Source organism: Megalobrama amblycephala, linkage group LG11 (assembly GCF_018812025.1).
Source record: "Megalobrama amblycephala isolate DHTTF-2021 linkage group LG11, ASM1881202v1, whole genome shotgun sequence".
Taxonomy (NCBI): Eukaryota; Metazoa; Chordata; class Actinopteri; order Cypriniformes; family Xenocyprididae; genus Megalobrama; species Megalobrama amblycephala.
The window spans coordinates 7924312-7936893 of NC_063054.1; the positions used below are offsets into that span (position 1 = coordinate 7924312).

Below are 12582 nucleotides of genomic sequence, written 5' to 3' on the forward strand. Positions count from 1 at the left end.
ATAATCATTTTGAATAGCTGAAAAATGGCAGAAATGTGGTCTTTGATAACTCAAGTGTAAAAAGATTTAATTAAGATTTAATACTAGTACTAATACTGACAAGACGTTTGAGTTGGTTGTTGTAACAAATTTACCAAGGTATGAACACCTGAATTTTTTGTACATTTTCCTAAATGATCAGCCCTAAAAGAATGTTATTTATTTTTATTATTATCTATTTCTATGCAGATGCACTCCGCTATAAAATCAACCCAAATATTTTAGAATGACTGTTCCCAAATTGAGCTACTCAAGTCATACAGTGAAAAGTCATGTTTGTTTCATAACACAATATACTGTATATTACAAAAAAAATGTTTAAGATTTAATATAATTAAGATACCATATATTGAAATTAAACTTAATATAAAAAATATAACATAATATGTTATGGCCTGAACATGCAGGAGACGGCATCTGCATTGTTTTGTGTAATTTGATAGGGTTTTAGTCTGTGTTGTTGAGCGGAGGGGGGAGGGGGGTAAATCCTGCTCTCTTCTTACTGGTACGGCAACATGCTGCCTCATTTTCACGTGAAATATTGATACACCTAATTTAACCCCAGGGCAGCTCAGATGTCAAAATGTGTGGGTTTGGCGAGTGAGACTCTTCTCCTGCTTCTTGGGTGGGCGGCAGTTAAGATTAGCAGCTTTGCATTATGCAGGTCAATTCTAAAGAGAATTGCGTCTATATATGCATGCAAATGTGAAGTTGAGGAAACTGAGGTGACACTTGAGAAAAGGAGAAAACTTGAAGAGAAGCCAGATGATCGGGTTATTAAATGTTTGATGGCTTCGTCTCAACAGGAAGCTGTAATTTAGCTGGAACACAGGTGGTCTGGTGCTGTCACCGATCTATTTGAGCTAAAACGGGATGGATGTCAGAGAAGAAAACCTCGGTTAATGCGACACAGGATGGTTTCATAAGGAACAGAGCGGGAGTCGTAAAGTACATGGTCACTTTATTCAAAGAAAATATTAAAACAGTAGCATGTACAACTTGGAATGAATGCAAACTGAAGAGTGGAGTGCAAACTCCCGCAGCAGAAGCGGCGCATGGGAGAATTCACCGTTCAGGAGTAAAGAAACAGAGGACAGAAAAGTGAAGGCTCAGCCACAGACCTCCAACCATCAACACCCCTCCATCATCTCCATCATGGTGCGAGACACCACAGAGGAGATGGCCGTCCGGGAAAAGAAAGTCATTGAAAAAAAATAAAATGATTGACAAAAAAATAAAAAAAATCCAAAACAAAACAAAATCATGCCAAACATTTTCGAAATGTTGTTTTTGTATTTTTTTCCCCTTGTTTTTGATTTTTGCTTTTTATCCCCCACAACACCTTAAAGCCCCATTCCACTCGAAACTTGAGTTTACAAGTTCTCTCTCTACTCGTGGTTCTATTTAAATTATAAAAACCCCACAATACAACACTTCAGTGGACTCAGCACGCTCTGATTGGCTGGAGAATGAGCTCCGGGCTCAAGCTGCATGCATGAAGAACAGAAAAAAAACAAGAGAACAAAAGGAGGATGGCCAGCCCAAACATTATCAAGAGCAGATGGAACTTAAGGAGTTCACCAAATGCTGTTTTTCTTCAGTTTGAAGGTAATTACAGGTTATTTTTCTCTTGAATAACTGATGCTAGACTGATCTTTGGGGACAGGATCACTAACCATTTCATGCAGATATTTGACTTTTTTTCCATTATTATTTTCTGTGTGGACAGAAGGATACTTTATTTTAACATTCAATTATTGTTAAACAGAAACATTATGAATAAATAAACATTTTTTTTTCTCAAGAGGTAAGTAAAACATTTGACTGATTTTTTTTTCTCTTCTAAGAGGGCACGGCAGAAGGAGGCGGCTTCACTTTGCGGTCATCATCTGTACAAATTCTGAGAGGAGAGATGGAGAGAAAATGAAATTAGGCAGTTGCTTCTGGCCGAACGCCACGCTGTGCAGCCAGCTGCTAAATTGTTCAATGGTTTATTCATTTTTTAATCAAGAGGTGAAGGCAGAATTCACACGGTAATTAGCGTCCCATTTCCGAAGAGCTTTCATATGCGTCTAATCAAGAGGCTCCGCTTTCAGCAAAACAAAAAAGGGCCCTTTCACATGTGTTCGTACGATTACGGTGCGTTAAGGGAAATTTGACGCAGGTAACTTAGAAGATAAAGATACTGTGGTCATTTCAACACGGAGTTGAAAAAAGTAAACACCAGAGATGAGATTCTAAAGGAATTTAAAGGGATAGTTAACACAAAAATGAAAATTATCCCATAATTAGGTGTATATGACTTTCATCTTTCAGTCAAACACAGAGTTATATTAAAATATATTCTGACTCTTCCAAGCTTTATAATGGTAGTGAATAGTAACCGATATTTTAAAGCCCAAAAAGCGCATCCATCCATCATTAAAGTAATCCATAAGGCTTCAGGGGGTTAATAAAGGCCTTCTGAAGGGAAGCGATGCATTTTTTTAAGAAAAATATCCATATTTCTAAGTTTATAGACTAAAATCACTAGCTTCCGGTAAAGTCCGTCCGCATGTTCTCTTCCATCAGAATTGATTCATGTACGGCCATTACCAGAAGCCATAAATGTATAAATATGGATATTTTTCTTACAAAAATGCATCGCTTCCCTTCAGAAGGCCTTTATTAACCCCCTGAAGCCTTATGGATTACTTTTATGATGGATGGACGCACTTTTTGGTCTTCAAAATAGGAAATCGGTTACTGTTCTCTCCCATTATATAAGCTTGGAAGAGCCAGATACAACCCAGATTGCGTTTGACTGAAAGAAGAAAGTCATATACACCTAGGATGGCTTAAGGGTGAGTAAATTATGGGATAATTTTCATTTTTGGGTGGAACTGACCTTTAAGGTCGCTGAAATGTTCAATTCATTGAAATCATGAGTTTGAAACGGATTCAAAAGGCTTTTTGAACAGAATGTCATGAAAATTGTTTGATTTGGGTTTTTTTTTTAAATGTTTTTAAATAATGTCCAAACTTAGTAAACACATAAAATAGTAATATAGTTGTAGGTGCATTACAGTTGAGTTACCAGATGAATAGATAGTGGAGTATTAAAGCAAAAAGCCCCATGAAGTTGTGGTTTGACTTTTGTGAATTTAGAACAAGTAAAGGGCGTAGTTAGACACGACACGGAGCGGTAATGAGGTCACAGGTGTATGTTTGTAGAGTAATTTACAATGGCTTCGAACACGGCTCAACCAATCAGAAGAATCTGAACAATCTGTTTTATAAAATAGCCTTTTATAATAGCCAAACAATAAGACTAAAAAAGATATGTTGTAGGAAATACAGTGAGCATTGAGAGGAAGCAACATACCTTCATAGTTCACCTGACCATCACCATCTATGTCAGCTTCTCTGATCATCTCATCCACCTCTTCATCTGTCAGCTTCTCGCCGAGGTTTGTCATGACATGACGCAACTCTGCGGCACTGATGTAGCCATTACCGTCCTAGAAGGAAAAAGACAATATAAGTCACAGAAAAGTTGGGAAAACTTTTGAAGTTTGACTCAATTTTAGCTGTAATAAACAAACTTAAGCCAAGTAGAGTATAGTTACAGCTCAAACATACCTTGTCAAATACCCGAAACGCCTCGCGAATCTCTTCCTCGCTGTCTGTGTCTTTCATTTTCCTGGCCATCATCGTCAAGAACTCTGGGAAATCTATGGTTCCATTTCCTGAGAAAAAGGAAAGTGAAATTTTATTGAAAACAGAAGTATTGAGTATTGTTCACCTCAAATACTCTTAGAGGTATAATAAACCATTTTCGCCTTTGAGTAAAAGCCTGTACACACCAAGGATGATAACTGTAAAGATAAAGATAACCAGAATATTGCTAGTTACGGGGCTTTAATTTCGATGGGGACTGCGCATATTGCGCATGATTTTACTCCCGCAGATTTGGGGCTCATACCCTCTCAGTACTAAATTGAGTTCTTTTTCGCTGCTCATCACGCTTAAACAGTAAAAACCGGACTACCGGTCTTGCCGAATATTCATATAAACACAGTCAGTCATGTTTTAAGTGAACACAAACAGTTGAGAAAGAAAACGCATGCGTAACAGTATAATGGATCCGTGCTTCAGGTCTTAAAGTGACAGCAGCCTAATATACCTGCTGCCAAATGATCAGATAATATTAAAAATATCTATATGGCAGTTTTTTTCCCCTCATGGTATTGAATTGTGGCCAGTGAAAATGCTGAGTGGCTAGTAACTTTGGAAAACCACTAGCCACAGTTAAAGTTAATGTCAAGCTCTGACGATTACATTAGCGTCCACGCCAGCAGACGATATTGCTTAGATTATTCGAAACACACTCTGCAGTTCTGTCATCTGCCACTTTAAATGCTCAAGCTCTTAAAGTAGGATGGATTCTGATTGAATGTAAATGCTTTTATCATTCATCAAGTGGAAAAAACAATTCTGAAAGTGATTTCAATGATATCGTTCCTCTGTATCGTTATAGATAGAGTTGTGGTGTCGACTCTGCTATTCTTTTATATTCTTTTAGTGCTATATCTTTATCGTTATCGTCCTTGGTGTGAATAGGCCTTAAAATAAAGTAATTGTGACTTTACATCTCACAACTGTGACTTGCAAGAAAATACAACTCTGAATGAACTTGACCATTTCTCATGATTACGACTTTATGCAATGTGGCTTTTTCTCATAATTACAACTACAATTTTAATTTTATTTCTTATTTTAAAACTCATCTCACAATTACCCGTTCTATTTTTGTCTCTCAGGCAGAAAAAGGCTCTCATATTGAAGTTAACAGTTAACATCTAGTGAAACTGCAGTTAAAGATCTTTAGGTTTTGAGTGATGACACCTCCACCCCATGTCAGGGTCATTCCCTTGGGAAGCTCTCAGAAAGCAAACAAACCGCAGCCGTGTCCGGGGCACGCCGTGGTCACAGTTTACCAGTGAGCCATCAAAGAGATGAGTGTACTGGGAGGTGGGGATTCGCTAAGAGAGATCAAAAACCATGTGACTCACTCTGGATTAGCAGGAGATGATAGTCCTCGAGGGACTGCGGTGAATAATGAAAGCTGAGAGGGTTACTGTGATATAAGAGACATGGACAGATCCCTACAGCTGGCATGGACTAGCTGCAGCTGACCATAAAAGAGTTAAACGATGTCTAACATTCATCGAGGTCTGAAATAGGTCAAGAGTGCGGTAATAAAGACCAGGCTGGATTACTGACTGGATGTGTGGAGCCACTGGTCTAGGATTAGCCAGCCTAAAAGAGAGATTGAACTTTGACTATGGTTTGAAATCTATGAACCTGTGGGTTGCAGCAGATGGAGATTTAATGGTATGTGGCGTAATATAGCAAGGGTAAAACTCATATTCAATAAAACGTGTACAATGGGCCACATTCATAGCTTGGCAGATAAAAAAATGTAAGACCTTTGATCACCACAGGATGTTGAGTCATATTAGCACATTCTTTCGAAGGTACTTAAGGGGAACGCAATTCATTACTAGAAGGACCACTCAGCAACACACAATTGTGCTGAAATCAGCCATTTCCAGGTCACTTCCAGTGTCGATTCTCAAAATAAGTTCTTCCCCGGTTTCCCGGCAACTGAGTTCGATGAGTGTGTGGGAACGAGATGACGAACGCAAAGAGTGGATTATGCAATTACTTTTATTTTCCAGTACTCGCATTATTGCCGTCTGACCTAGATCACGTCACGGCAGGAGAGAGGCAGGCTGCATCCCACAGGCCTATCGATTCGCTGATCGAAGAAGACCGGCAGAACGGCTCGCAAATCTGACTGGCTTCAGCAGTCTTGTGGCCTCCTGATCCTCCCACACCATCTCGTCTGTCTGTCTGTCTGAGAGGTCCGTGACAGGAGGCTGATAGGAGAGTTTTCTGGTGTCACTCTTTTCTGAGAGAGCGCTGAGTGAGTCACAATGATGAGTGGATGAGATTAAATGGTCTCACAGACAGGCTGTACTTACTCCAATGAGAGTCTTTTGAACGGTGCCTTCAAATTAAAGGTGAATAAGGGCGTGTTATTTTTTCAAAATTGCTATGCCAGTTTAATATGCAAAGACAACTGGGTAAATGACAAATAAGAATGTCCATGATAAAGAAAAGAAAAAAATCATTTAAAGGGGACCTATTATGCAAAACTCACTTTTACACGGTGTTTGAACAAATGTGTCGGCAGTGTGTGTACACAACCACCCTATGATAGTAAAAATCCACCCACTCCTTTTTTTATATTCTCTATAGATCTATAGATCATAAACAGTGTCTAAAAATGAGTCGTTCTGTCCCACGCCCACGACTGGGGGACAGAGTCTGCCATATTGGCTTAGCTCCTCCCCTAAATGAGCCGTACACAGTTCACCATGTTTATCTCCTCCCTGGTGCAGCTAGTGGAAACACAAGCATGTCTCGGCTACGTGATAAAAATTTAAATGTTCTATTGTTGGCTGTATCAACATAGAATGTGTTTTTCCATTCCATTTTTCAATGCATTTCTTTGTGAACGCGCTAGACGGACGTGTTTGACCAGTGCGTTTGTGTCTCGCATCTTTACAGCGTTGTGCGCAGGAAATGGCATTCTAAAAACGCAGTTGTCTGTGAAAGGTCCCGAATCCATCTACCGCATGTTTACACAGAAAATGATGGAAAAGCTGCACAGTCTCCTGTTTTGTTGTTGCCGGAGAATCTGAGGCATGAGCTGTAAGGGCTCTGCCCTCTTCTGGAAAGGGGGGCGGGGAGGAGCAGCTCATTTGCATTTAAAGATACACACACGAAAACAGTGTGTTTTTGCTTCCACCCAAAAAGAGGCATTGTGGGCATGGGATAATAAATGACTTGTGGGGTATTTTGAGCTGAAACTTCACAGACACATTCTAGGGACCCCAGAGACTTTACATCTTGTAAAAAGGGGCATAATAGGTCTCCTTTAAAAATCTAGTTTAAAATTCATGAAAAACTTGTTCTAAATCTAATGACTCTAATCTAAATTTTAATGTCATGTGTGTAACAAATTCTCTATTATTTTCAAAAACATTTTTAGTTTTAATGTGAAAATTCTCTCACACTTCATTCATACATAAATAAGTTTTTGTAGAGTTTGTGTCACCACTCGACTTTTTTCAGTGGGTCTGCAGAGATCTTTATGATTTCCTCACTAAGAATGTTTTTCCTACATGCTTCTGCAGGTTGGTCAGACCAAATGACCTCAATTTGGCAGACAAATGTTTTTTTTTATATTAATAAGGTGTTTTGTTGATATATTTCCTTTCTAAGAAATAATAAAATATCCTTCCTAACTATTTTAAGGTTACAATTTTACACTTCAGCTGTTCTAATTATACTTTTTCTTCATTATGATATTAGGACAATTGCATCACCCTGACATTTGACTTAATGCCACTTCTCAAATTGTATTTATAAAGTAATCTTTATAATGTAGCCTAATCTCTTTAAATAAAAAAAATTAAGAGATCCAGATTAGAAAATGAGTGTTGTGTCATTGACCCAATTATAAGTAAGCCATATGTAGGCTGATTTCCTGAACAAACATGCTCTGTTTGTCTGAGCAGTCAAAAACAACAACATTAGGTGCGTCCCAATTCGCTTACTTATGCACTATTCTATGACGTTTTTATATATATGTATAAACATTGCGAGTAGTGCGTTCACACAGAAAATTCCAAAAAGAAAAAGTGCACTTTAAATACCCGGATGATGTGGAATGTTGGACACTTCGTGCACTCAACTGTCGCAGCTTTAATTACGTAGTGGAGGGGGAGGGGGTATCAAACTCTGATGTTAAATGACGAAATAACCTTATACAATTCATGCACTACATGGATGAGTGCATAGTGTACAAGTACATAGTGTATAAGTGCGTAGTGTATAGTACGTCATTTGGGACGCAACTATTGAGTTTGTGGGGAGGGATAGTTCACACAAAAAATAAAAATCATGTCATCATTTTCTTTTGATATTTAATTTAATTGCATTCAACATTGATTCATAGTTTACGTTCAAATCCCACTCACCATCAGCGTCCACCTCATTGATCATGTCCTGCAGCTCTGCCTCCGTGGGGTTCTGACCCAGCGACCGCATGACTGTGCCCAGCTCTTTGGTCGTGATGGTGCCATCACCATCCTTGTCGAATAAGGAGAAAGCCTCCTTGAACTCTGAGATAAAAAAAACAGTGGTTGTATTTAGTGTACGCTTCAAAATGCACAAATCAAAGTGATCTGATTATTACGTGCATGAACTCTCACCTGCGATCTGCTCCTCTGTTAACTGGTCAGCCTGCAAATGAAAGAGAAAAGAGATGCTGGTTACTAAGTAGACACAGAAAACGCACATTTCTGCTTTTTTTAAGCATTAAAAAACATGTAACACATCTCTATACACCAAGAAGAGTCCTACTGTTTGTACAAAAACTGAACTGATAATGTGACACTTGTAGCATGGAAAAGTTGTAAATGCATTTTTAGATTTCATATGACATCAAAACAGAAACACTTTATACAGTAGCATCAGATTACAGGACACTGACCAACAATCCAGGCCTTTGGTTATCAGTGAGGAGGGAAAAGCCTGCTGTATGAGTCTCAAGAGCTTACTAAAGTGGATGAGAGCTGCTAGGAAAACAAATAACCCACATTATGAAGGGGAGGAGTAGGACTAATGGACCAAAGAAAGAGGAACACATAGCCATCCCTTCAATCACACTAATTATTCTACTTCCTTGATGCATTAAGCAGCTATACTCACACGATATGACATATAACATGCACTGACTGCACATTGATACAAGAGTGCTGGTTTGTTGGATAACTGGGTCTTTCTGCTGACAGATGTATGGCTCATTTCATTCCCCATGTGCCCAGTACCCAGGCAACCTCCATCACCCTCCTCTTGGGGGATGGGGCGCCGCAGCAGAGGAAGAGACGCAGCTGCTCTGGGACTCCCTGCCATCCAGTGCGAGCCGCAGAAGACTGTCTGTCCCGCTGTCTAAAAAGCATCTCTTTTATAATGGGCAATAAATGGAAAGTAGTGGTTGTAGGCCGATAAAGATATCGCAAACATGCACATTTAAGCAGTTGCTCTAGGACTCGAAAATTCTCAAAACAACAGCATGCTGTTTTTCCTAGTGGAATTAAGGGTACTTTTCTAATAGTTGCCAGTGTAGTTGTCATTATGATCTTTGGCTGAAACTACTGAACTGTTTGCCTTAGACCATGTCAATATTCCACCAATGCTTGGCCATTTTAATCAACCAACCGTTGTGCCATAGCTGTGTGATTAACAGAACTGGCAGTTCCCTTTTCAATACTTATCGACAGACTGTTTCGTTTTTTTTGGTTTGTTATTATTTGTGAAATTAAAATAGTAAAATTAAAATAATTACTGTATTGTTCCAAATATAAGAGAAATACATCAGAAAAAATAGGTTCGTCTTAAATTCATGGTCTAGACTTTTAGCCTACGTGTCAATAATACATCCGTAACAATAGGTGGCGCCAAATAAGCGTAAAATGAGTCTGCCAAGAAATGTGCGTCAGAGTGTAATGTTAGAAGGTCTTAAAAATCCTAACAGTCAAAGAAAAGCTTGCCGTCTAAGAACACACGTGAATGTCATGTTTGCGTGCCTCGCTGACGGGACCGAACTTCCCCCATACGTGATTTTAAAACGTAAGACAATACCCAGATTTTAAATAAGATTTTACTTTAACTATTGTTAATGAAATTTTGGTAGGCTGCATGGTTTTCACTATGAGATGGATAGCCTAATTGCACGATATATCGGACACCATATTGGTATCAGCCTATATAATATTTAAATATCGGCTGATACCAATATATTATGTATATTATAAAGAGACCATTATAATTGTGTGCTTGGGATATGGATTTTATTTACCAGTTTTAACTACCATTTTACCAGTATTTACCATACTTTCAATACAAAAATTAAAATATGAAAAATATGCATTATGAAAATTATTTTCTAATAAAAGCATTTAAAAACAAGATTTGGTCTACATCTTGAAAAACATCTTATATTCAGAACAATACTGTATATTAATTATTAACATACATTAAATGCAAATATTAATATTTAATTTTAATATTGAAATAAAACATCCATTATATATGAAAGCTTGTTTCTGTGCAGAAAAATAAAAATGTAGATAATAACTGCAAATTTTCATCTCGCGATTATGACTTTTTTTTCTCAGAATTGTGGGATATAAACTCGTAATTGCAATTATGACTTTTTTTCTTGCAATTTCGAGTTTATTTCTCACAATTCTGTCTTTAGAACACAATTTTGAGTTTATATAACAATTCTAAGAAAAAAGATAAAGTGTCACAGTTATTATCTTTTAAATTTGTATTTATTCCGTGGTGGAAACAAGCATCCATATAATGGATTTTTTTTATTTCAATATTAAAATTAAATATTAATATACGTTAATAACTAAAACACACACATGCACACGCACACACATTAGTGGAAATTTAATCAGCCATTACTTATTTGGTATTTCATACATTTTTCATATTTTCCAATCAAAATTGTTGTCTGTAATTTTAGTAAAAGAATTAGGTAAAGTTGGCTTTTTGAAAAATACATTTTTGCAATCAGATCAGTATCACACTATGGGTTTCCTAATTATAGCACCTGATAGCAATGTATTTACAGAAAATGTGACCACAAATGTGGCAAACCGAACCCTGTGAAATTTGACCTGTTTCTCCTCTACTTTCTATCACAAACCTGAAGGCTCTCTACAACTAGATCTCTACAACTCCACAGGGTACAGAAACTGCACGAATGAATCCCGTCGCCTGTACTTACTGTGCCGTGACACCACTGTCACCCATCTGCGCTTAGATGTGTTTGTCTAAAACGCTGTTCTATCGCTTATTAAAATGTTAAGGCAAATGAATGTAGGTCAGAATACACAGCATAATCCTCAAGAGTCCCAACACATAAAGCACGAGTTTCAGGGAACATTACATCATAACTTCACCCAGGACAGCTGTCTCCTACCAGATGCTGTTCCTCCTTAGCAGAACACACACACAAACCCAATACAGAGATCAAACCAGCTACAATAAACCAGAAACACTGGACTGTTTGATCTTTCACAGCTTAGAAGACTTCCTGAAGCTCTCAAGTTAAGTAATAAAATGGACAGATACAATTGTTGACGAGAACAAAGAGTATAAAATAACTGCAAAAAGCATACTTTAGATGACATCTAGGATCTTGAAGGAATTGAATGAGAAACTTCCAGACTTTGATATATTACTATTTTTATACCTGAGCTAACAATTTGTGATAATTTGTGAATTCCTGCAGAAAAACCTCCAACAGGTTCTGGTTTACTAGGATGCACCATAATTGCATCACAAGAAAAACCTCAAACAAAACCTCTCAGATTCAACAAACACAAAAAGCTAGATGACAGACATTTCACAACGACACACCTTTTATTTGCATAAGCTACAGTGACTACAGAGAAAATACAGGAAACTGAGCACCAGTAACCATAAGCCTACACCCTTTTAGTCCACGCAACATTGTGGTTTGGTTAAAATACAACTGCCTGTCATTAGTGAGGCCTTTAAATGTCTATAAAGTGGTTTTAGATGGGAAATACTGACCAAGCTGTTGTAATTCAGTCTTTAGAGTGGGTATACAGGCAGATAGATGATGCAATTGACGGTGGCGGAGCCACATCCTCCACATCCCCATCTGAGACACATCTACAATCATTTCATCATGTCCCATCCATCATATTTCACATAAACATAAGCATATCAGCATGAACATCCTTATCAACCCAACCTACTGACCTTCGACCCCCTAAACAAACACTGACACTGACCAGCCTGTCTAATTAAAATATCCCAACTACAGGTTTCCAATGTGAAGTCATGTTTATCTAAATTACCTTATTGAATGATATCATACAAATATGTATGATATATAGCATGCATTTCACATCATTTGATGTGTGTAACCCGTATGTAAGATAAAGGATGTAAGAATTGCGCAGTTGTAGATTCAGGCTTCACTCAGACTGTTGCACCACTAAACTACACTTCAGCTCATTAAATAAAGCGCGATATGTTCGTCGTTATAGGAAATTATCTCGGAAAGTTACATATACAAACTAACGCTTTAATTAAAAGCCTATTTCGAGGCTCATTTGGTGCGGACAGACAGTTAGAGTTACTGTCTAGCCGTGTACCGCATCAAATAGTATAGGACATAAAAGAGTACGTACCATGTTTGTAGGGAATAGAGTGTGATGATAATCTCCAGACTAAACTAAACGCAGGTCTCTCCGGGATGCGCGTGCACTGGTGCGGCTCTGGCTCTGGACTCGGTGAGAAGTGCACATGTATTCATCCGCCACTCACTTCCTGACTCAGTGCGCGCGGAGCGGCCCTGCCTTTTCCTCTCGACCAATG

At 38.1% G+C, this 12582-nt stretch overlaps 1 protein-coding gene across 1 annotated transcript; it reads right to left on the minus strand.

Annotated features, from left to right (window-relative positions):
- Window positions 1-983: 983 nt before the first annotated feature.
- Window positions 984-12545, minus strand: calm1b (calmodulin 1b). Its single transcript, XM_048208522.1, has 6 exons — window positions 12396-12545; window positions 8367-8397; window positions 8133-8276; window positions 3661-3767; window positions 3404-3539; window positions 984-1939 (listed from the first exon to the last, which is right to left on the minus strand). Exons 1-6 carry the CDS (start codon window positions 12396-12398, stop codon window positions 1911-1913), a joined length of 450 nt encoding a protein of 149 aa, XP_048064479.1. The 5' UTR covers window positions 12399-12545; the 3' UTR covers window positions 984-1910.
- Between the last annotated feature and the right edge of the window lie 37 nt (window positions 12546-12582).

Excerpts from the sequence above, each read along its gene's own strand:
- calm1b (XM_048208522.1), bottom strand. Across the intron at positions 8,277-8,366 it reads AACAGAGGAGCAGATCGCAG|AGTTCAAGGAGGCTTTCTCC; the intron begins GTGAGAGTTCAT and ends TTTTTATCTCAG. Across the intron at positions 1,940-3,403 it reads TGGTCAGGTGAACTATGAAG|AATTTGTACAGATGATGACC; the intron begins GTATGTTGCTTC and ends CTCTCCTCTCAG.